The sequence below is a fragment of the Gossypium hirsutum genome, chromosome A10, assembly GCF_007990345.1.
Source record: "Gossypium hirsutum isolate 1008001.06 chromosome A10, Gossypium_hirsutum_v2.1, whole genome shotgun sequence".
Lineage (NCBI taxonomy): Eukaryota > Viridiplantae > Streptophyta > Magnoliopsida > Malvales > Malvaceae > Gossypium > Gossypium hirsutum.
Genome location: NC_053433.1, coordinates 11,405,100 through 11,430,261, shown reverse-complemented (window position 1 = coordinate 11,430,261; position 25,162 = coordinate 11,405,100). Strand labels below are relative to the sequence as shown.

The 25,162-nt window shown below is 33.7% G+C and overlaps 1 protein-coding gene across 1 annotated transcript; it reads right to left on the bottom strand.

Moving 5' to 3' along the window:
• Positions 1-271: 271 nt before the first annotated feature.
• Positions 272-11,626, bottom strand: LOC107897276 (pre-mRNA-processing-splicing factor 8A). The gene is made up of 23 exons (XM_016822660.2): positions 11,183-11,626; positions 10,039-10,255; positions 9,525-9,915; positions 7,830-9,107; positions 7,657-7,742; positions 7,087-7,584; positions 6,689-6,993; positions 6,155-6,609; positions 5,936-6,062; positions 5,226-5,467; positions 5,012-5,135; positions 4,738-4,927; positions 4,548-4,655; positions 4,112-4,365; positions 3,385-4,001; positions 3,184-3,290; positions 2,769-3,023; positions 2,213-2,686; positions 1,927-2,088; positions 1,604-1,801; positions 1,227-1,505; positions 817-1,059; positions 272-729 (listed from the first exon to the last, which is right to left on the bottom strand). The coding sequence occupies exons 1-23, from the start codon at positions 11,440-11,442 to the stop codon at positions 538-540; spliced, it is 7,062 nt and encodes a 2,353-aa protein (XP_016678149.1). The 5' UTR covers positions 11,443-11,626; the 3' UTR covers positions 272-537.
• Between the last annotated feature and the right edge of the window lie 13,536 nt (positions 11,627-25,162).

Below are 25,162 nucleotides of genomic sequence, written 5' to 3'. Positions count from 1 at the left end.
AAAATATAATTGAAACTAATTAATAGTTTTGAAATATATTTGTGTATATAAATATACTTCTATGTATACATGCATGTATAATAACATCAGTTTTTAACAAACTAAAATTTAAACTACAAATACATCTTCTAAAAATACGCATAAACTTTTTGGTACATTTAAACACGCGTGTACCGGTAACAGAACAAAAACGATATTACCTACCAATACCAAAGTGTATTTTTGGATATCCAAAAATCCAGTTATAAAATTATAATTAAACATATTCGAATAAAATAAAATTGAGTTGAATTTAAAGCAAATAAGTCTGTTACTATTGAAACCTAACCTGAGCAGAGCTTCTTGGGCACATATTGTGTTTAACCCAACATTTGAGGTGATCGTATTCAAATCCTAGTTCTTACTCGTATTTACAACTCCAAAAAACATTCTTACGATTGGGATTTAGTACATGCAACTATGCAATGCAAGTATTTTTTTCCCTTCATTCCATACATAGTAGAATTTGGAGTCTTTGGTAAAAACAGATTTAGGGATTTAAGTAAAAGTATCCTCCCGATCTCCTTCCACAGTTTCACCTTCTTCCAAGTTGCTGAACTCCAGGAAATGTGTCGGCCTATGCTCCTCATTGTAGTACTCTTTCGGCGTCCCCAGCTTCACCCCGTATTTCATGCTCACTGTATGCTTCACTCCCATGAAATTGTAATTCCACGGACCATTGTCAGGTATCTATCAACCAAAATTCAACACAATTCAGAACAATAACATTAAGGTTAGTAGTTCAACAACACTAGCCAATGGGATGGATGCTCTTACCATATAAAATCCAAGGAACCGATCACTTAGGAGCATCTGCACCTTCTCATAATGCGTTGGGAGGTAACCATGAGGGTTGCTTCCTGTATCTTTGTTAACCCGTCCCCACTCATAACCACTTGGGGTAAGCTTGTAGGCTGTTAATGAGCAAGAACCGGGAGTGAAACTGCATGTCAAGATTATGCACTTCTCTCCATCCCACTGTTTGTTGTTCTCTAATATCCGAGAATGGGATGTCACATCCTGTGTTTACATATGCACGATAAGAGAACAATTATTAGTTTTATAGCATTTGATTTCCAATGATAAACTACATTGGCCGAGTCTGAAACCCCAACGGGCGGATCAGAGCAACACTGAAATATTCTATTAAATTTGAACATCAATAAATAAATAAACTGAATATAAACCTGTGGCGATAATTGAGGAAGCTCATTTGGCTGTGTGTGCAGCCATCCCAAAGGCTCCAGATCATTCAAGAAATCATGTTCAGGAAGAGCTGATGGAAGATTAACTTGCTGATGAGTACCCCATTGCGGTGGCATGGCAATGCATCGGATTTCCTTAACCTGGGGATTATCAGGAGGGCTTATTCCATACAAGTATCCAGCAATTTGAGTCCTGAGATCTGCTATACAGATGAACTTCTTTAAAATGTTCTTTGGCATGATATATGTGTACCCAGTTTCCTGCATGTTAGCAGATATATAAGCCTCAAGACCAACTGATACTCTCAAAAAAGTCCTATTTTTCTGGATAAATAATCTCACATAAGCGAGATTTGTACCTTTATGTCCTCTGAGTTCACATATATATGATTCACTCGAAGATAAAGATTAGTAGCTGATATTGCTCTAACACGCCAATCCGTCTTGGACCCAAATGCTGCTTGTTCATAGGGACTTGTGGTGGTGACAATGAGCTCATCTCCATGCACGTTTGTAGTCCTAGTTGTCACAGCTGTTAGCTGGCTTGCCTCCTTCGCCTGAAAATGTCAGTTCAAAACGTAATAGCTCCAAGTTAGTAAAAAAGTTCTCATTTTATTAAAAATAAAATAATAAAAGCAAATTAAATCAGCAATGTATATAGTAAGACAAACAGAAGCATAACCTGTTTCTCAATCTCTGCTATCTGCTGCCTCTGTTGAGAGGGTGGAGTAATCTCAGCTCCAAGGATGATGTCACGAATCTCAGACTGTGTCAGGGCTGATGTGTTCACATTGTTCTTTTTGGCATAGTCGGAAAGTATCAGATCTCTTAAAGCAACTTCGACCTGCACCAAGACATCATTCTTAAATGTACTGCATTGCAATGAATTAAATGTACTGCATTGCAATAAAGGATGCATGATTCTACAACATATTGGAAAATGTTTTATGAATAAAAATAACAAGGACCTTCATCCATTGATCATCAGTTAGAGAAGGCCAAATATGGTGTGGCTCAGTAACGATTGTCTTATCAGGTTTCAGTAACATCTTAGCCTTCTCATTGTTCACGTGAAGCGCACGAAGGATCAGAATGAGTCGGGAGAACGCAGTGTATGATGAGATACTCTTCAACCAGTCATCATAGATGTTGAACAAAACCATTTGTGGCTCTGTAGCTTTCAGAATTAGATCACCAAATTTCTCAATTTTCAAGCAAGCCTGGAATGGGAGTTGCAGCTCACTTCCCTTGATAACTATGTTAGGGAAATCCAGTAAGTGAACCTCCAAAGGATCAAGCATTCCCTTTCGTGTAACAATGATCTGCTTTGGTTGTTCTTCAACAGGCAAAGACCGCACAAGAGCAGCAACTTCTTCAGCAGTTTTCCATTTGGCAAGCTGACCAAGACGCTTTTGACCTGCCCAGACACTAGTGTGAATTACCTGCAAGAGGGAAATGTCATCCAGTTGAGATCTTCACAATTGACGAATTAGCTTAGAAAAGAAACTATATGAAGAAACAAACCTTTAGGAACAACTGTCCAGTCCGTGGATTGAAAATAAAGATGGCACCATTAATGGGTTTTGTCGTGAGATTCCCTTCAAATGTCTTATGTATTGTCACACGATACACATTGGTGTCATCAACAAACCAAATGATCTGGTTGCTGAAGATCTCCCCATAGTTCTGGGATGACAGATACGGCTCAGTAGGCTCAGAAGAATATAACTGCAAACCTTTCCTTATCCTCTCCCTTAAGACATATAAAGCTGGATTTGACTGTACAAGGATTTAAAAGAAAAAAGTAAGAAAAATTAGTTCAACCCTTTAGATTTATACCCATGCTAGCATTTAACAATAATTGTAGTGTCCAACATCTAAACTATAAATTATATCAAGTATGAATCAACTTGTATTAAATCAGTAAAGACTACATTACCTTCATGATCTTATTCATTGCCTGAGCGAGCAATGGCTTTGAACCAGGGAACCAATTACCAAATGCAGAATGCAAGTTGTAAGCCAGATCAAGGCCAATCATTACCCCTACATAAACATGATAGATATGATTATATTAGGCCAGAGAAAACAAAGACATATAAAAGAGTAGGAAGAGAAGGGTAAAGGAGGTAAAATTTACCAGTGGGAGATGGATAAATAGACATGTTATCTGTTGTATAGTCCATAAATTTGGCTCGAGTGTAACGCTCAATATCATGCGAGTCATAATCACCCCACCGGAGCTGCACATCTATCCAATATTTATTGCTTGCTTTTTGATCAAACATGTCCTTGGACTCTGCCACAAGACTAGGCTTTGACATAGGCCACCTATGAGCTGCAAAGAGAAGAATATCCGCACAAGAGCTGTTCATCTTGTAACTTTTCCTTGGATGGATTGTTTCCTTCTGAACAGTTTCAATTTCTAAAGCATCCAACTCCTGATCTAAGACTTGGCAAAGATCCATAACCACACTCTCATGAATTTTTTGCCACAGATGGGCACGGAAAATCTGAATCAAAGATATTTTCAAGGTTGGAATCTTCCCATGCATGAAAATTCCAGTTAGATCTAGTTGCACTTGAAAACCCACGTAAACATTAGCCCGGTTGATTGTAGGTGACCACCAAAGAGTAAACCTACGGTTAGGAATCTGGTTAAGACCAGATCTCTGAGCATTAGTGAGCTTCTTATACTTCATTGACTCCTCGAATCCTGAAGCCTTTTCCCAAAACAGACCCTCCCAAGTTGGAAAGCTGTAATTTTAGGAATAAGACAAACATAAAATAAGATACACAATTCATGTCATTACCAAGCACAGAAATTAAGTGATCTATGAACTATATAACTGAAAACAAGTACTTACTATGTTCCTTTAAACAAGGTATGTTCTAGAATTCCCTCAACACCTCCAAGAGCTTGGATAACATCAGTTCGATAGTTGTTCAAGTTCCACAATTTGCCATCATGCCTTTGGTGAGTCCACCAGAATGGGTTCTGCTTCAAAACTTGGTACTGCTTAAAGTCTGTACGTACTCTCCATCCTTTGTCATATGCTAATGTGTGCCTGTCCTTCTGAAACAAGGTATTTATACGTGGTATTCCCCTATCCCATGAATCCTATTGATAAATCCAAGAGAATGTCATCAGAACACAATTTCGTATGATGCAAAAATCATGTGGAATAAATAAGCTATTAGAGCAATAACATGAAAAAAATGTAAACAACAGGAGCAAAATGCCAAATGTAAATAGCATTACAATAAATGCATTGACTTAAGAAAATGAAAAAAGAAACTCACTTCCAAATCCTCAAGGGTTAGGCGCCTATTTTGTGCCTGTGCTTCCTGCCTCTTCAGAGCATACTCAGCCCAAACACGCTGTGAGTCTATGAACTCACTCTCCCATGGCTGTTAAAAGGCAGCAAGATGATCAAACAAATAACCAAGACCTGAGTAAAGAAAACACCTAAAAGAGTGCAATTGATTTCACCTGTATGTACCGATAAAGATTAGGAATCAGTTGGTCCTCTTCATGACTCATTCCACTCCTAAAGTGAGTTACGCCAACATCAGTCTGCTGACTGTACCGGAGATCACTCTGCGGAATCAATATGTGACCCATGGATAACATGCCAAGTCCTCCAATCTCTTTAGGAGTGTAAAAAATTACAGGAGGGAATCTGAGGCATCATAGTTTGTTAAGAAAATTATCATGATCACAAAAATGAGAAAGAAACGAGACGTAGGTTAAAAAAAAATCATACCGACTAGGCATTTTTGAATTCAGTCCAATCTTGATACGGGTTTGAATTTTATTTTCACATTTAACGAGTAGGTCTAGAAGCTCTTGTGTATGCACAGTTGCTTCACGGAAGTAAGTCATAAGACCTATTCAACAGAAAATGAAAAAGAGGAATAAATTCAATAATACCATAGATCAAACAGTAAAAACCAGAATGAATATGGTCAAACAAATACCTATTAAGGCAGTATTCCATTTGTTGACTATCTTTGTAAATGTTGTTGATCCAGAAGACATGAGAATCTGCCTAACACGATTCTCAAACACCTTCATGTGCTCATCATCAACCCGTAAGAAAGCAACTGCAGTTCGCTCCTTTGTCTGTTCATTCTGCAGATTCCAAACCCCATCTCTTGTATTGCTAAACGCTTCTTGAGTCATTCTTATTTTTGGAAGTATCCGGACTTCAAAACCACACCTAGAGATCAGAAATGAATATCAGTCAAACTGTTTACGGAAGGAATATTCATGACCAAAATGGAAAGCCAAAGTCTACACAAGGTAAATTAGTGAGACAGAAAAAGGATACAACTACTCAGAAGCCTTTCAAATAAACCGTGGAAAATGAAGTTCAACAAATACATAGCTATTATACCTATATAACAAAGTTTATGAAAAAGTCATGATCAAATTTAACAAAATACATTCTACCACTAGGGCAAGAATGGACCATGATCAAAACCAGCATGTCGACGGACATCTATCATCTATCTTAAAGCTCCAGAAGAACAATACACATCATGAATTCCTCATAATGATTGGTCAAATTAACACCCCTCAAACATACTAAATATAATGAAAATTTCAGAAATTCTTTAAATTAGCAGAAATCAACAGAAATTCTTTAAATTTCAAAAGAAGAACGAGAGCTACTAAGAAAACATACATGCTAAAAAGAAGGTTCGGATTATCCTTGCTGTAGACAGAAACAAAGCTGTTCTCCCATTCCAAAGTAGTGATGCTTCTAGGCAGACGATTCTTCATGTCCCAAAAGACACTTCTCCCAAGATTAACTAAAATCAAGAAGAATAAAAATTAGAACTGAAATCTCATCTCCAAAAGCAGTTTTGTCCTAAAAGGTTCGAATCATTAAGGTTACACATACCATCATGTTTCATAAGCCTCATTCTCGCATCTCTTGGCCAGCATTTCTTGTTGTTATATCCAACCATGTTTTCATTGTTCGGATCAGGGTGCTCAGTAAGATATCGCTGGATAAGGTCCCGTGCTTCTTCATGAGTAAATCTGAACAATATGTGCACCCTATCAATGTACCTAGAGTACAGACGAATTGGATGCCGGGTTTCAACTTTTGTATCCCAGTATGTGATGAATTCATTCGGCATCTGGGGTGGACCAGCAATCTCACTAGCACGAGTCAATCCAAGAAGCAAGAGATCCAGAACAAGTCCATAATACTGGACAACGAAAGAAGCAAACTGAAGACCACGTATAAGACCATACGAATTTGTGTGGCTCATATCTTTGTAAGACAGCACCACATTATTCTTTGCAGTAACATAATCTGCAATGTTGTGATCAAGAACCAATCGTAGAAGCCTGCAAAATACAAAAAAATATTATAGACATCCAACATAGCCTATACTGAGATGAGCAAAAGATTTCCATAAAAACATACCTGTTTAACATTGTCAGGTCAATCTTGTCAAAGAACTTCTCAAATTTTGTTTGAAGCATTACCACACACTGCCCCTCACTCGTGTCCCATACCCCTTGCAAATTATTTATACCTTGACACCATTTGTAAACCAAAAGTGGAGGTGGCTCTGAATCTGCAGGCTTAATCCAATTAGGAAACAGATGCCGCTTGTCTCCTTCATACCATAGGTATTGGTCAAGATAAGCATCTGTAATCTTCTCAAGGGGCTCAATTTCATAGACTGGAATCAAATAGCTGTACAGGTCCATGAACTCTATACCAACCTGAAAAAGAATATATAAATTTAAGTTCAAATTTAGATATAAAATATGAAGTTCAAAGCAAAAAAAGAAAGCCACTTTCAGTCACCAACTCACTTCTTTGAAGGCACGCTGGGTAAGCAAATGGCGCTTGATCCTTGATAAGGCCTCGTGAGGATTATCATAAGCTTGTTCAATTAGACCCAATTCTTCTCTTTGGAGTTGATTTAATCTTACAGCTACACTGTAAGATTCCTTCAACCTCTCCAGTGCAAGGATAAGTAACTTCGTATCATGCTTGTAAGACAAGGGAGGAAATGGAATGGGCGAGAATTTTCTGGACTCCAACCAATGCACAGTTGTAGTATAGATCGCAACCGCTTCTTCTGGAGTGACATATGGCCCATCTTTCAAATAATTGTGCTGTCGTTCTTGCTCAGCTTTCAGCCAGAGTCGTGTCAATCTGCCTAAGTTTTTCCTACAAACTGTTTTATCAACAGTTGCACCCCTTCTGATACGCTCACGATTGTAATGAGCAACATTTGTCCACCAATCAGCTTTTGACTTGACATATCTAAGAATCATATTCTCAATGGGAACTGGCAAACCCGGAACCTAAAGAATAGAACAGTGAGACAACTAGCACATGTCAAAAACTACAGAAAACATATTAAATCAGGATTTTACCTTCCATGGGATGTTTGCCTTCCAACAGCGCCATGCCTCACTCAGATGCTGCAATATTGTTCTAGCTTTATTTTGCTTAATGCCCTCTGTAGTTTAATTAGAAACATGATAGAATAAGAAACTGACATCGACAAAATAAATATTGTAACAAACAAGAACAGTTGAAAATTCACCTGGCATGGCATCAAGAACATCATGCATGACAGCAGCTCGAAGTTCCAGATCAAAGTGGCTCTCAACACGTTGCTTGGTAACAGTCTTGGCTACTCCTTTTGAATGACGCCCTTCAAATTGCCGTGCAAGCAGATTTCCTAACCACCTTTCTAGAAGAGGGACAATGCCACGGAGGAAAAAAAGCCATACCCTCCACATTGGTGCCCAGAATCCACATCCAGGTCCCTTCCCTACAGGCCCAGTATTGAAGCGGTAGTAAATCAAATGCTTCAAGTCTTTGCACATCCTAATCTGTCTCATGAGCCGGTACTTGTATCGATACATCCCAGTCAACTGGCCAACATGGGAAAATGTATACTGCAGACCATCGGCCAATTGGAAAGCATCAACGTTACCAAGTCGAAACTGGACATTAGCATCAACTACAAGCTTTGTTAAACGCAAGATCTCACGACAAAGATGAAAAGCATTGCCAAAACGTGACTTCTTGCGCTCTTTTGTAGTGAGAGTCTTCACAGGCTTCAAGTTGAAGTTATAATCCAGGTGAAGGTAGTTCAAATTTTTCCTATGTATCAACAGGTTCAACATGTTGTACCCTTGCTTGCAAACTTGAAGACCTGCTTCAACCCAATCAAGCTCTGTTGTCTGGAAAAACTTGGTCGCCTGGAGAGACCGGAACAAGTGCTTCTTCTTTTGAGCCTTAGGTGGTCTATGATGCAACTCATTCAGCACAAAGCATTTCAATAATTTCTGATAACTAACGCGCACTTTAACGGGGTAAGATGGAGGACAATGCTCCTTGTACCACTCTGAGACAAGTGGTATATCTTCGGCACGTCGCATCCGACCAGATCTCATATTAAAAGGACGTGGAGCAAATAAAAGAGAAACCCCAGCAGCAGTGGTGTCAGTGTAAAGCTGTGTGTCATTCAGCAAAGGTTCCACCCCTTCAGGCAAGACAAAATCATCTTCATCATCATCATCATAAATTTTCTTCTCACGCCGTTCCTTGTTTGTGGTAGTTATGGGGTGTATCAAAGGATCATAGTAGAATGCTGGCAAATCAGGGTCTTCTGTTTTAATGTACATGACCATCGGAGTGTGATACACACATAACTTCACTTTCCTGGGCCTATTGTTATAAAGATGAGGAAAAGCAATTCTGTATTCTGTCCTAAGAGGTGACCGGATAATTAGTTTGTTTATGTCATTAAATTCATTCCAGTCCTCATCCCCTTTCTCCATATCACGGTATAGAGGCTCAAACTTAGGACCACCTGCAAATATGCACAATTTGTGGAGAACGAGTTCAAGCAGCATAAAGACAAATAGCAAACAGAAATCACCATTTTATCAATCTCAAAGAAGACTGATTTCACAGCCACAACATGGCATAAAGATAGAAATGGGAAATTATTATCTCATTCTATTTCTCCATTACAGTATCTTCTACCACCACCAAATCCCACGCAATTAGAAACAAATAATAAAAAGTGATCAAAATGCCAGTAAATGCAAGCAATACAAGAGTAAAGAAGCTTTAAAATACTGCTTCCAATGATAACATTTGCAACATAATTATCGATCAACTCTATTAATCCCACAAGGCAGCATCAACCAACCTTTAAATTCAAAACATTCATGACCGTAGGAAAAAAGAAGTTCAGAGTAATACAAAAAGGAAGGAGACTAACCAGGTATGCACATGTTCAATGCTTTAGCTGTGAAGAATGACTCCATGTCAAACAAGTAGAAATAATTACGGTCAATCAAATCAGAAAGCAGCTGTCCAGCAAGCCGGTGCAAAGTAGCCATAATTGGAAGAGAGAGATGCCATTTCCTGTAACTTGGACCATTGATAAGCTTTGTTTTGACAAGAGGCTTGTGGTCATAAAACCATGCATGTACGGCAGAATCTTCCTCTTCGTCCAGCTCCAACTGAATTGGCTCTAGAGGATCGACATCTAACAAATTATCAGCATAGTCTAACGGAGGTTCCTCATCATCAAATGGTGGAAACCGCATTCTCTTGAAATGTCGACGATCTCTTTTCTCTCTCCGCATCATGATCCACATCGTACCCCACTGTAGAGATGAAGATAACTCAATCAATAGCAACAGCGGTATACTACTTCCATGTAGAATTGAACTGAGATACAACTCAATTCGGTGTCAGTTTGTTGTATGAGGGGAAGGAAATAAGCATACCTGTGCTAAATAAATTGGTTCAACAACCCATGGTATTTCATTCACAAATGTTATAGCTCCTGTAATATGGTATAAGACCTTCACATCACGAACCTGCTCCCAAGGCATTGGCATATTCTCAAGGAGCTTATAAACTGCATGTGGAATGAATTTAAGGGCCCCTAGATAAACACGTTTATCATGCCGATATTTTTTCGAAGACATGTCTCCATGATCTCTGCCAGAGAAAAAAAAAGTAAACCATTATTGCATCATGCATATCATGTCAATGGAAGTTCAGAGTACTAGATCCAACAGCAGACAAGTCAGGACCCGTCCTAAAAGACTAAGGCAACAAGAAAGAGAAAATAATAATACCATCAGAACATTAAACTATAAATCATCATAAAAAGGGCACGGGTATATTAACTCAACCAAGAGAGTACCATATCTTCAATAAAATTCAAAAGAAAAAAATGTTTAAATATTAAAGATTAACTGGTGAATAAAGAAACATCTTAGCTCAAAAGCCTGCACATCTTGGAAGAATCAGGTATCAAAGCAGAAAACAAATATAGAACACAAGCCATTTTTACAGATACACATTTTACAATTTAACTTTCCCTTTACATTCCATTATATAGTGAAAAAGTAACCATGAAGTAAGAACTTCGAACTTCCAAGGGCAAGTTATGCACTGATCCAACCACAAGAACAAGAGAACAACCCCTACGGAATGCCAGATCATATTGTACAATAGCAACCTACTCAAGCCATTCCTATGCAAACTCAATAAGCAGTCATCTTTTTGATAATTTCCACAAGTAATCATGTCTTCCTCTCCTTCTCTTGAAATGCCCTATGCAAGCTTCATAATATAAGGTTTTCTCTAGTCTTAACAAAACATAAGACATGAAACCAAAAATCTCTCAAATCATAGCGAAGCTTTCCACGTCCAACAAGAAATATAAATAATAGATAAAACCTCTATATCCTTCAAAATAGGGGGAAATAAGATGAAATTTAAAATAAATAAATAAAAATGAGAAGAAACTATCTTAACCGACCTAACCAGCGTAGCAATTCTTCAAATAGATAAAACCTCAGCTTAAGAATCTTTAATCCAGAAAAAATTATGTAAAAAACGAAATAATAAAGCTCTCACCTGATAATCTTCCTGACGTGCTCAGGAGGCATGTCCTCCTTCTGCGTCTCGACAAAACCAAACTTCCTTTTATCTCCATATCGCTTAGAGTTAAGCTGCATCCATTTCCGAGCCTTCTCCTCCAGCTTGGCCTCGGCATCCTGTGGCGTAGTCTGCGGAGCCAGCACGGTGTAAGAAGGTTGAGCAGCTGGAGGCGGCGGGATGGTGGATCCACCAGTTCCCGGTGGCGCAATCTGAGCGCCGTTGTTGTTGCTCCACATGGCAACTTTGGCCGAGAAGCTTCTACCTCAGCCTAAAGAAAGAAATGAAATGAAATTGGAAACTAGGGTTTTAGAGGGGATTTGAGTTTTTTTCTCACTTCCAGTTTTCTTATTTCCTTCCTCCCTGCCCTCTAAGCAAAGACAGACTGTGTGAGAATTTTCGAGTAAAGATGAAAGAAAATAGGAATCGGTTGGTTTTATAATTTTAGGGATATAAACGAATGGCGGTGTGAGTGTCACGTGATGTATTGTGGGCCATTTCTAGCTATAGAAGGCCAATGTTTGTTGCTCCAATTTTCTCTGCTGTCCGAAATGGCCCAATCCAGTGCCTATTTGTTTGACATAGAGGCAATAACCCAATCCATACCAAAATAGAGTTACAAGTAAACTATTCCATGAACGGATTTTAAAGATAAATTCGATATCATTTTTATCTAACGTATCATTGTTCATGTCTCTATTTTTAGATTCAATCCAGCTTTGATACTGAGACAAATTATTTCTTTCATCAGTTTTATAGACGAATAATTATAACATGAGTTATTTGGTTAATCTAACTCTATAGATTATGAACAATTTAGATTACCTATTAATATAAGTTGATTTCTTATTAGTTTTATAGTAGTTTGGCCCAATTGCCTACCTCCATTTCTTTAATATACCTCAACCAAAATTCCCAATTTACTATAAGAATTAATGCCTTTCAAGGAGAAGTATAACATTTACAACACTATCTTTTCCTTAAGGTAAGATAGAATCTTTTCACCTAGCTTTTATGGCTAAATTAGAACCCTTTTTAGTTTTTATAACTTAACTAAAACCCTCCCAATTTACAATTAGTGATATGAAAGAAAGTAAACAAAGAAACCTCTATAAGGTATGTGTTTAAAAAAAAATTTAAGCTCTCAAAGAAAAGAAATGAGAGTGACAAATGATCTAACAATAAACTCCTAGAGAATATTTTTACAAGAGAAATAAAGATAATAAATATTTGAATATTTCTCTCTTAGTCTCGATGCTTGGATATCTGTCTTGAGTTTTGAAGTATTCTTGAAGTGTATTTTTACCAAGGAACAAGTTTGTAGATACTTATGGTCACTGGGGATGAATTCTAGTCGTTGGAAGCATTAATTGTGAGCTTAAAAAATATCCATTATATAGTTGTTGATAAATAGCCATTATATAGTTGTTGACATGCCATGTCTCGAGATAATCTACCAATTGTCTCGAGACTTGGCAACTCTTGAAGCGGTTTTTTGTTTTGAAGTTTTCATGTCTCAAGACATATAATCATATACTATATGTCTCGAGACTTGCATGTCAAAGTCCCTTAAAAACATTTTAAACACCTTAAAACACTTTGATATTAACCCAAAAATATTTAGATAAATTAAAATATTTTTTTGAGTATTTTACAAGTCTTTGAAAATGTATAAAATTTTTAATCATATTTTCACCAAATGATTTAGGATATAATATATATAATTTATCTTATATGTTATTGTATCAAAAGTTTAGGACATCAAAACTAACAAATTTAACCATGTAATACAACTTGATTTAGTTAAACCTTAAGTAATCGATGAGCTAATATTTGCTTCACATGTAAAAACCACAAGAACAATCAACAAAAAATATTAAATAATAATGTGTAACCAATTAAAAGATTACAAGTAAACTATGATGAAATCACAGCAATAATGGCATAAATCCTAACACATAAGGCATAAATCAATTATACTAGTATTTCAAGACCATTAAGTAAAGATCCAGACATAAAGTCTTACCAATTACAGTCTCAGCCACCCATAACTTACAACTGCACTGACAATGCTAGGACATGCTTAAAGATATGATGAAATTTCTATTATAACCTATGCAAATAAAACAGCAAAACAATAAATGGTCCCAAGGAACAATCGAGATCCAAAAGTGCAGATACTGCTACAAAGGTGGAACTGACCCCGTCCCCTGAACATATATAAAGCCTATTAAGACAAACGCAAAGCAGTACGAGTAGGTATCGTCCCTATATTTTGGAACATGGATCTTCTTCCATTTTCCTTATAGACTACCAACCCACCAAATGATCAAGCTAATAGATCATAGCTTCATTCAATTTTCTATTCCTTACCTTGAATGAAGCTGCCTAGTTTAGTTTAGTTTAGTCTATCCATTAAAGAGGTATTTACCTTTTCACCCCCTTCTTTCTCGAATTCCCCATCCTTAATTGATAGTTCCACCAACCTCAAGCTTTCATAATTTCGTAAACAACTAAGTTGGTGTCGCATTCGTTCTCACTTTCTAGCAAGCCCAAGGTATTCCTCCTTTCTTACCTTCTCTTTGGATACTTTCTTTACCAACAGAAGGGTCTTCACTATTTTCCTGTAACTTTTTCTTGTACCTCAACCTCTTCAACATTTTTTTTACTCTCCTTTAACTAATCGGTTTTGAAGAAGGAAGAAAATGAACTTTTTGTTTCTTAGGCCAACCTTACCAAGGAAGCTCCAAATTCCAGGCTTCACTTCACCGGCGCTCTTCTCAAATCAAATAAGAGCCTTGGAGTTTACAAAGCCTTCCTTGTTGGAAATCGAAAACAATTTCTTAAGTAAAAAAAATTGGTTCGAAAACAATTTTCTTACAATGCAAAAATATAAAATTTTGAAAATTAAGTTGGCGTGTGATATTTATAGTAATAAACTTTTTCAGAAATTTCACCTGTATTTTGGGCTAAACAGATCCTTGTTGTTCTCGACTTTCAACTGAACGACCTTCTCCTCTATTCACGTACCACAAATGACTTCGAACATGGATTCAAATAAATTCGAATCAAACATAGAACCAAATTTTTTTTTTAACTTTTAGTGGGAAAGTAAATCTCTCTCATAATAGAAATTGGTAAAATTGTTATTCCTATAAAATAAATTTTCACCACTTTCAAGGAAAAATAACAATATTTAAAAGTTGTATGTAACTTCTTCAGTGAGAGGAAGTGAAACCCTAGTTAAATTAGTAGAAATATTCAATCGCTATTAAATAGAGAAATAACTTTCTAGTTGAACTAGGAGAGAGAGAGAGGTGACAACCCTAGTTAAATAAATTAGGGTTTGTCGTCTCTTGTATTCAATATGAGGGGCTTTTGGGCCTATCCCGTATTGGATCCAATTATAAATGCTTGTTGGACTTTTAACCCATCACTTTATAATTCAATCCAACAAAATACATGTTTTTCTACTTTTCAAAATAAACATCACAAATTAATTTTAATTAATTAATTTCTCAATTAAATGATTTTCTCAACCCAATTCTAATTTCGTTAAAATCATGATAACTTTACCATAAAAAGAATCTATGAGAAAATATATTTAATTTCCTACATTCAACAAACTCACAATGATCAATTAATTTAATTTCATTTTCGAACTTCAATTAATTAATTAATTAATAATTTGAAAAATTATAAATTAATTCTCAGGTCATTTTCTTACTTAGTGAGAAAACCACATCCATTTCTGTATGTTTCTCATTTCTCAAACTTTATCATTTTTATCCATTTTTGTTTATTTGATTCATGATTTTCTGTAATTTGATATGTCAAATTAAGCTTTCCATTACACTTAAGGAGCTTATTCTCGAGCAATTTAGGTGTCTTTTATATGTTTTCGTCAATTTTTAGTTTTGTTGTTAATAAATTATATTTATTAGTTTTATGCCATTTTTTGTACGTAAATAGGCCAAACGCGCCATGTGGAACTAACGATATGATTGAGTGGTGTAAGAAGTCGAGAATCGCCTAAAACTGAAGAACTTAGTGCTGAAATGAAGGAAATTGAGGCTATTTCCAGCTGTATCGTGATACCAATGATGGGTATCACAATATCGAGACCCCCTAAGACTCTCAAGTTTAATATTGGCTCAGGTATCGAGATACCCAAACCAAGTATCATGATACCGCTACCTAACGAGGAGAAAAATGATTACAAGGGTAGTTTTTGTCCAACACCAACACAATCAAAATACAATGTCCAAGGGCATTTTTGTCCAAAAATTTGGGTTGTAATCAGTTGTTAAAAGCCACTTTTAGCTGAGAACTAAAAAAGGTTGCTTTACTTTTGTTCTTTCACCTTTTTAGCTTAGGTTTAAAGTAGTTATAGTTGTCTTCTTCATTTTTTAGGGTTTTAGATATAGCTTTAAGGTGTTAGTTATTAGTTAGTTAGTTTTACTGTAGTTAGGTGTTATTTACCTTTAAGTACTTGAACTTTAAATTGTATTTTCATTTTCATCCCAAGTTTTTAATATAGCTTAGTCCCTTTTTTAGTTTATTTGTTAAAAATTTTATTTTTAGTGTTCTTTTATATCACTATTGCTGCCATTGTTATCTTCTTCAAGTTTCTTCAAGAAAAGTCTAAGCTTTTCTCAACCTCTTTCTTGAACTTGCTTTAATGAATATTTTGCTTGAATGTTAGATGAATCCATGCATGATAATGATAATGGGAAGCTAAATCTACGGTGGTTGGTTGATGAAAATGTTGTTTAGTTAATTTTTGGTGCAGAGACTAAATCATAAAAATTGAACTAAATCGAATAGACTTCAAAACTTAGAATTGATGTCTCTAAGGAAAAATTTAGGTAAGTGAGGCCGAGAGAAGATCTTGTCAAACACCAATTCAATAGTCTTGGATTAGTTGGTGAGGTCAAGAGATAAACGAGACTAATTTGTCTAAGTTGGTAAAGTGGAGATCGAGAGGTAAATTTGCACCAATTTAGGATTTTAAGTGGTTTGGATCCCAAATCCAAAAGTTAATTAGCAACATAGAAGTCAACCAACCGATGTTTGTTATTAATTTGATAATTTTATAAGTTAACTTGTTTTACAATTTGGTCATTTTTCACGTTAAGTAGTTAATTAGCGTAATTACCCTCAAAATTATGCTTCATCGTAGTATATAAATTACTGAACAGCTAGCTAGACTCCTTTCTTGCATGTTTGTTAGATATAAATCATTAAATCGTTGACTCTTTTAGGTTTGATCCTAGGAATACTCGGGTGTTCCATTGTAACACTACAAATATTACAATTGATTAGTCACACATGCAGATACCGCATCATATTTGATTATTTAGTGTTGATTCTCCGCCCTGGTAGTGGAAGGCAGTCAATTCAACATGCAATTCATTTCCGATTTCAACGAGCTAGCGGAGGCACCGATTGGACATATGTGATTAGGGCTCAAATGATTTGTAATTAAGTTTCAACTTTTCGTCTATTAATTATAAACACGTTCAGTCACAAAGTCATGCCACTATAGTATCGTGATTGAGCTCTCCCTACTGACATACTATTACAAAAGCTACTAGATTGATACACGTCCAATGACCTTGTCATAAATGTGTGTCACCCTCATAGGATATCCTTAATCTCTTTGGGATCTCATGGTAACATTACATTTTCCTTCATGAGAAGACAATTACTATCAAATAATAATTCAGTAATTCATCACAAAGATGAACAACTCATTACCATGTTTACTTTTCATTTATCATGTAATGTCAATGAGAGGATATTATTTTCTCATGTTTTAGGTTGTGAATTCCACTATTGTGAATGATGCTACATATTATAGAAGTTGTATACCTAAGGCACCAACTTTTGGTTCTTTATCTATTCAAACCTAGGTTTTTTACTTACATTAAAGTATTTGAGTCATGCATGCATAATCTATCATCCACTTAGTTTTTTACTTACATATATGTCTCTATCTTTTAGGAGTCATTTGCTCCGATGCCCAAGATAGAGTATCTCTCCAATTGGACTTGAAAGACGACATATTAATCTTTATGTTAAGTGACAGAAAAATAATTATTATGTTTATTTCTTGTCAATCATATGTCATGTCATATGAGAACAATCTAATCAAATTTTCAAGTTGAAAATTTTTGACAAAAATACTTATAATTTCAATGATTTTGGACTGAGATGTTTAAATAAAAAGAAAGAGAACTTAATTTTTAACATATTTGATTATAATCATTAAATCTCAAATTTTATCAAAATATATGGTCTAACAACAATTTTAACCTTTTAAAATTATCATTATTTTTTTCCTAAAATAAAACAGTTAAAAAATATTTTTTAAAATTTTTCATTTACCTACTTACGGGTTAAACATTAAGTATGTAGAGCGGATAGATTTAAAAATTAAAATACCTAATAATCTCTATTTTATTTTTGATTTTTACAATTTTATTATTGTACTTTCACAATTGAGTTTTACTACTCAACTCATGATACTAAATACAATGACACAAATTAGAATAGTATAAATTTTACAATTTTATTGTAACCAAGATTTCACAAATTTAATCACCAATGAGGCATTAGCAATTCCGATTAAAGTTGAGGTGTTGAGATCATAATATCTTAAGTTTAACTCTCACTTTATGTAACTCGTACATGGATTATCTTTAATTATTCTTATTTAGCTTTAAATATATTTTAGATTATTAATTTGATTATACTTTGTAATACTTTATTTTTATTATAATTGATTTGGTTATACATTATTTGTAGAGTATTATTTTTGTTATAATTGATTTGGATATACATTATTTATAATTATACATGTATACTTAAAAAAAAGTTAGTATCACTCTCACCTCCTAACATCAAATTTAATCACACAAATTATAATAGAATATGTAATGACCCAAAATTTACGGGCATCGAAAAAGTGCATTATCGGGCCTCCGTCTTAATAAACTGAATTCGTAAATAATTATTAGAAATATTTATGAGTCTAGTAGTGTGTTTAATTAGGCTTTAATTAGGTGAATTTAGCTTAATTAGGAGAAATTAGGAAAAAGGACTAAATTGAATAAAGGGTAAAAATTTAATTATAGATTAAAATAAAATAAAGGGGATTAAATAGGTAATTATGCCTATTTCATTACGTGAGGCGGCAAATGGGAAGAAAATTATATATTATATATAAATATTATTATGGTTTTATATTAAAATTATTATTATTAAATAAATTAAAATAGTGACAAATGTATGGTAATGATAATAAACATGTGTAAAATACATGAAAATACACTTGTAATATATTTGTATATTTTCTTAAATAATAAGTAAAAGATATTTATTAATTATTATTATATTATGAAATAAAATAAATAAAGACAAGTGAAAAGTGATGATAAAATACAAGTGTGTTAATTAAAATATATACATTTGTAATATATGTATTTAATTTACTTATTATTTAAGTAATAGATATTTGTTATAATTATATATTATATTATTGTTAAATTAATAAACAAATATAATATAAAGAAAGTAAAAAGGATTAAAAGGGTAATTAAACCAAATGTATAAGTTGAGGCGGTTAATCTGAGATTTTTAAGTTTAATATATATTATATTATTAAATAATAAAGATATTTATTATGTTTTATTATATATTATATATTATATTATTATTATATTATATATAGTAAAGTAAAGAAAGAAAACAACAGAATAGCAGGGACGAAATAGAGAGAAAGAAGAAAGAAAAAGAAAGAATTTAAGGTTTTCAAGGTTCAAATTCAAATTGCCAATATCGCACTCGAGGCATTCGCAAAGAAAGGAAAAGAAAAAGTGGACAAGGAGTAAAAACAAGAAATCACGGTTTGTATTATTATAATTCAAATCTATTTATTATTAATTATTATATTTTAATTAAAATGCATGGTAATTAGGTAAGCAATTGAAATGATAATATTGATTTAAATGAAATTGATTCAAAAATGTTTATGGTTATTGAAATTGAATGTGAACAAATTGAAAATTAAAAGTGGTTTGAATTAAGTAATTGAATTATGAATTATGTGAATATTTGAAAGTATATTGATTGGAAACTAAAAGTGATTTGAATTGAATCAAATTGAATTGAATGAAGAAAACATGTGAGTATTTGCAATGTATATTGATTGAAAAGTAATTAGTGATTTGAATTTGATTGAAAAATGAACTAAAAATATGAATTGAATAAAAGTGAATTAAATTATGAATATGTGTGAATATGTGAATTGTGTATTGATTGAAAAGTGGTTTGAATTGAATCGAAGTATGATTATATGTGAATATATGAAATATGTATTGGTATTGAATTGTATATTGATTAGAGAGTGGAAAGTGAATTTGAATTGAATTGTGATTGAATTGAAAGTGAATTTGAAATAGAAAAATGATTTGAATACCCTATTAACTAGTCGAACTGAGTTGAATATAGTTGGTATGCCATAGGATTAGAAGAGTACAGGAATTTATCGGCTTTGCCATTCAGGCACTATATGTGTCGTATTAGGCACCACGTGTTTCGTTTCAGGCACTTTATGTGTAGTATACTGCTTCTGATATATTGATCAAGTACTGAGTACTGTTTTAGGCACAATGTGCCGTACTGGTGTGTTTGGTTGGAATCCGTGTATCCGCCAAGGTCCAGGTTTGTTAATAGGGTGAATAACTGAAATGAGAAAATTAAATAAATTTGATTGATCGTACTATTAAAAATATAAGAAAGAAATTATGAGTTGAATTATGAATTGAATTGAGACATGAGATTTGAAGCATGAACTTAAGGTTCATGAATTGTTAAAATATCGAAATAAGAAGTGAAAATTGAATGAATTGGAAATAATGAAATAGTGTATGAGTTAATTGAAAATAAACATATGAATTAATTATAATTATTTTTATTGAAAAATGTTGTTTAAATAATTATTGAAAGACTGATGTTCTAAGGTTTTATATATGAAATAGAATAAGTTATTGAATTGAGATATAGAAATGAAATATATGAAATAATGATTTTATGAAATGGTTATTGATGAAATGCATGAAATGAATATTGATACAGTAAGAAGATATATAAATTAAAATGAACAAAGGCTATTTAAGATACACATTACTAAGAAAATTTAAAGTTTTAAATGCATGAATGATTTATTGAAAGTAAAATAGTGATTAGGTACAGAAATTTTGAAGAGTTGTATTTGAGATTACGAGCCTTCATCTCATCACATCTTCAAGCAACAAGAGGGTACATTTTAAAATTTTGAATAGAATGGCATGTACTTGGGAAAAATCAAGCATGTTCCAAGTAGTAGTAAGGACTAAATTATAAATTATTTAATTTATTATTTGTCCATTTTTATGTTCTAATATATTAGTAATTAGCTAAGAATTACTTTGGCACCAAATGTAATATTCCTATATTAGGTTCCTTGAGTCGAACATGGTATAGGGGTGCTACGGAATAGATATATTATAAAAATAAATTAGGATATTTTCATTTTTTTTAAATAACTTGTAACACTCCTAACCCATATCCATCGCCGGAACAGGGTTACGAAGCATTACTAAAAAATTTCAAAACAATTACAGATAATTCAAATCAATTACTAATCATTTTTCAAAATCATTCATAATGTCCCTTAAATGGACCTTCGAGACGCAATATGAATATTAAAATCGAGTTGGGACTAAATCAGGAACATAGGAAATTTTTCGAGAAATTTAAAAATTTTCTCATATACAAGGGTCACACGCCCGTGTGGCTAAGTCGTGTGGTTCACATGGCCAAGTGACATAGGTCACACGGCCGTGTTCCTAACCCGTGTAACTCTCTGACTTGCAAAACATGAAGGTGCAGTTTTTACATGGCCAAGACACATGCCTGTGTCTTTGCCCGTGTACCCAATCCTGAGCATTCTGTTTCTAAAATTTAAGATGCAGGGGATACACGGCCAAATCACACGCCCGTGTAGACGAAAATAGGCCATTTTAAGGCCATTTTTCTCACCCTTTATGCATTTAACCTGCACAAAACACTTTCATATACCTATATACTCCAATCTAACAACCAATACAAATTAACATACTTATTTTCCTTAAAATAAACCATCATAAAACTTGTTTAGCCAAACTTTCCAACATAATCGCATTCATTATTTTACCATAATAAACTACTAAGTATAAACATACTAACATGCATTCATATTTGTACATATACATCATTCACACTTTTAGTTTAAGTTTAACCTTTTACCATTCAATCCTATACATGCCATATAAATCATAAGTCGTAATACAAAAATCTACCGATGATCTAGATAGTGTGCCCTAATGTGTTGATCCGATACAAGAAATTCACGTCAATCTCCATAGAACATTAAACACACAGAAGTAAGCTTATGAAAGCTTAGTAAGTTCATAGGCTTTTAAATAAATCTTACCGAATAGGTAATAACAAAACATTAAACAGAGTATTTCAATAATATTCCCTGTCAATCACAATCTCAAACGTTGAATTTATTTGATTGAGCTTAATATCACAACTGATTAAATTCTTTCATTTTCATTCATATAACACTTACCAACATTTGCCAAATTATAGAACGCCTTACGGATTTAAGTACATCGTTTGCTCAAAACCATAGTCCAACTATGATCTTTCATTAATATTGTCATGGCCCTGCCATATTCTTTCACTCATGATGCCATAACCCAGTTATAGTCTTATACATGTACACTTACTGCCATGGTTCAACCATGGTCTTATGTACACTGTGCCATAATTCAATTATGGACTTTTCACTGAAATGCCATAGCCCAGCTATGGTCATACATTCCACACTTTACCATGGTTATACCATGATTATTATCCGTCAATTCATCACTTATCACTTCACTTGTCACTGAACGATCATACTCAATCCAGCGTTCTACTCAATTTGAACATTCAAATCACTTTTCATATACTTTTAATAGTCATAATTCGATGACAAACACACGAAATAATACATTATATCATTTATAAATTAACAAATAATCATAAAATTTAAACCATATGAACTTAACTGGGCCAATTCGTAGAAGTTGTAGGGATTTAGGAACAAATCAACAATTTTCTCTTTTTCACGTTTATCTTCGGATTCTTGATCTAAAATATAAAATTTTCTATTCATTAGCATCTAATTCAATTCTAATTCACTTCAAAATTTATGCCTTTCAATTTTTGAAATTACACTTTTACCCTAAATTTTATAGTTTTTACAATTTAGTCCCTAATCAATTAACCCATCAATTGAACTAATTTTTCTCAACCAACACTTTATTCCATCATTATAAAATACTACACAACCTTTGGTATTCATAATTTCAACATCAAACTGTAGTTCTAAACCTTTTTACAATTAGGTCCTAAAAGCCATTTTCTATTAAAATCACTTAATAAAATCACCATATAATGAAATTAAAGCCTAAAATCCATGTTAATTTATCATAAACATACAAAAATCATCCATGAAAACTTTAAAAATCACCCATAGAATAAAAAACTAATGAATTCAATAGGTGGACCTAAATGTAAAAGTCACAAAAGCATAAAAATTTCAAAGAAAAAGCAAGAATTGAACTCACATGGTGCAAAAATATGAAAAAACAGCTTCTTTTAGACCTCCTATGGTGTTTTTGCTGAAGAAGAGTGAAGAGATCTCTAGATTTTTCAATTTAGTCTTTGTTTTATTTAACTAATTTGTAAAATTTTCAATTTTACCCTTATTTTACACTATTTTCTTACTTATTTCTTTGCCCATATCGTCCAGCCCATTAAATTTGGGTCTAATTTTCCTTTAAAGCCTTCCTTATTAGACATTTAAGCCATTTAATCACTTTAACAACTTTTGCAACTTTACAATTTAGTCCTTTTTTAATTAATTAACTACCGAAACGTTAAAATTTCCTAACGAAACTTTAAAACTAACTCAATAACACTTCATAAATATTTCTAAAAATATTTATGACTCAGTTTATGAATTCAAGATCTCGATACCTCATTTTTAATTCAGTTTACCTAATAATTTCTTTTAAATCACAACATTCTCTAATTCAAGAATACTTTTAAATTCATACATGACTTATAAATATTAGTTTACTAAATTTCCGAACTCATTCATCGGATTTAGTGATCTCAAACCACTGTTTCTGACACCACTAAAAATTAGGCTGTTACAACTCTCTCCCCTTTAAGAAATTTCGTCCTCAAAATTTGTTATTTGAAAATAAGTTTGGATACTGTGATCTCATTGATTCCTCTATTTCCCAGGTTGCCTCCTTCGAGCCATGACGATGCCATAATACTTTGATTAATGGTACTTGTTTATTCTGTAATTCTTTAACTTCATGAGCCAAAATATTCACTGGTTCTTCTAAATAAGTCATATCCGGTTGAAGCTCAATTTCAGTGTGAGGAATCACATGTGAAGGATCTGATCTATACCGTATTAATATAGACACATGAAACATGTTATGAATCTTCTCAAGTTCTAGAGGTAGAGCTAACCGATAAGCCACAGGACCAATTCTTTCAACATTTTCATACGGTCCAATAAATCTTGGACTCAGTTTCCCTTTTCTACCAAATTGTAACACTTTCTTCTATGGTGAAATCTTTAAGAACACTTGATTACCAACTGCAAACTCTATATCTCTTCTTTTTAAATCTGCATATGATTTCTGACAGTCTGAAGCAGCTGTCAAGCTATCTCGAATGATTCAAACTTTTTCTTCAGTTTCTCGAATCAAGTCGACTCCAACTAACTTAGATTCACTCAATTCGGACCAATATAATGGAGTCTAACATTTTCTACCATAAAGAACTTCAAATGGTGCCATTTTGATGCTAGACTGATAACAATTATTGTAAGCAAATTCAGCCAAAGGTAAATACCTTTCCCAACTATTTCCAAACTCGAGTATACAACATCTCAACATGTCTTCTAAAATCTGAATCACTCGCTTTGATTGTCCGTCTATCTGAAGATGAAATGTTATACTAAAATTTAACTTAGTACCTAGAGCTTCTTGTAATTTACTCCAAAACCTCGATGTGAACCTCAGATTTCGATCTGAAATAATGGAGGTCGGAACCTGATATAATCTTACAATCTCAGACACATACAACTCTACTAATTTCTCAAGTGAAAAGTCTGTTCTGACCGGAATAAAATGTGCTGACTTAGTCAATCTATCCACAATCACTCAGATCGAATCTTTTTTCCTCGGTGTCATAGGTAATCCGGATACAAAATCCATTGTAACATGCTCTCATTTCCATTTAGGAATCATGACAGGTTGTAACAATCCCGTTGGTACCTGATGCTCTACTTTGACTTGTTGACAAATCAGACACTTTGACATAAATTAAAAAATTTCACGTTTCATTCCAGGCAACTAATATATTCTTTTCAGATCACAATACATTTTCGTACTACCCGGATAAATAGAATACACACTACTGTGTGCTTCAGAAGAATATCATTTTTCAGATATGAGTTATTTGGAACACAATTCTATTACGATAATACAACATATCGCTATCATCAATGTTATATTCTAAACTCAAATTATCTCGAACCATCTGTCATTTCAATACCAACTTCGTATCATTGTCTTGCAACTCCTTAATTCGTTGAAGAAATACAGGTTTTTTCTTTAACTCTGTCAACACAGAACCATCTTCATTAAGAGACAAATGAGTATTCATTACCTGAAGTGCAAATAAGGAAGATTTCGACTAAGTGCGTCAGCTACCACGTTAGCCTTTTCCAGGTGATAATCAATGATTAAATCATAGCCTTTCAATAATTTCAACCACCGTCTCCGCCTCAAATTC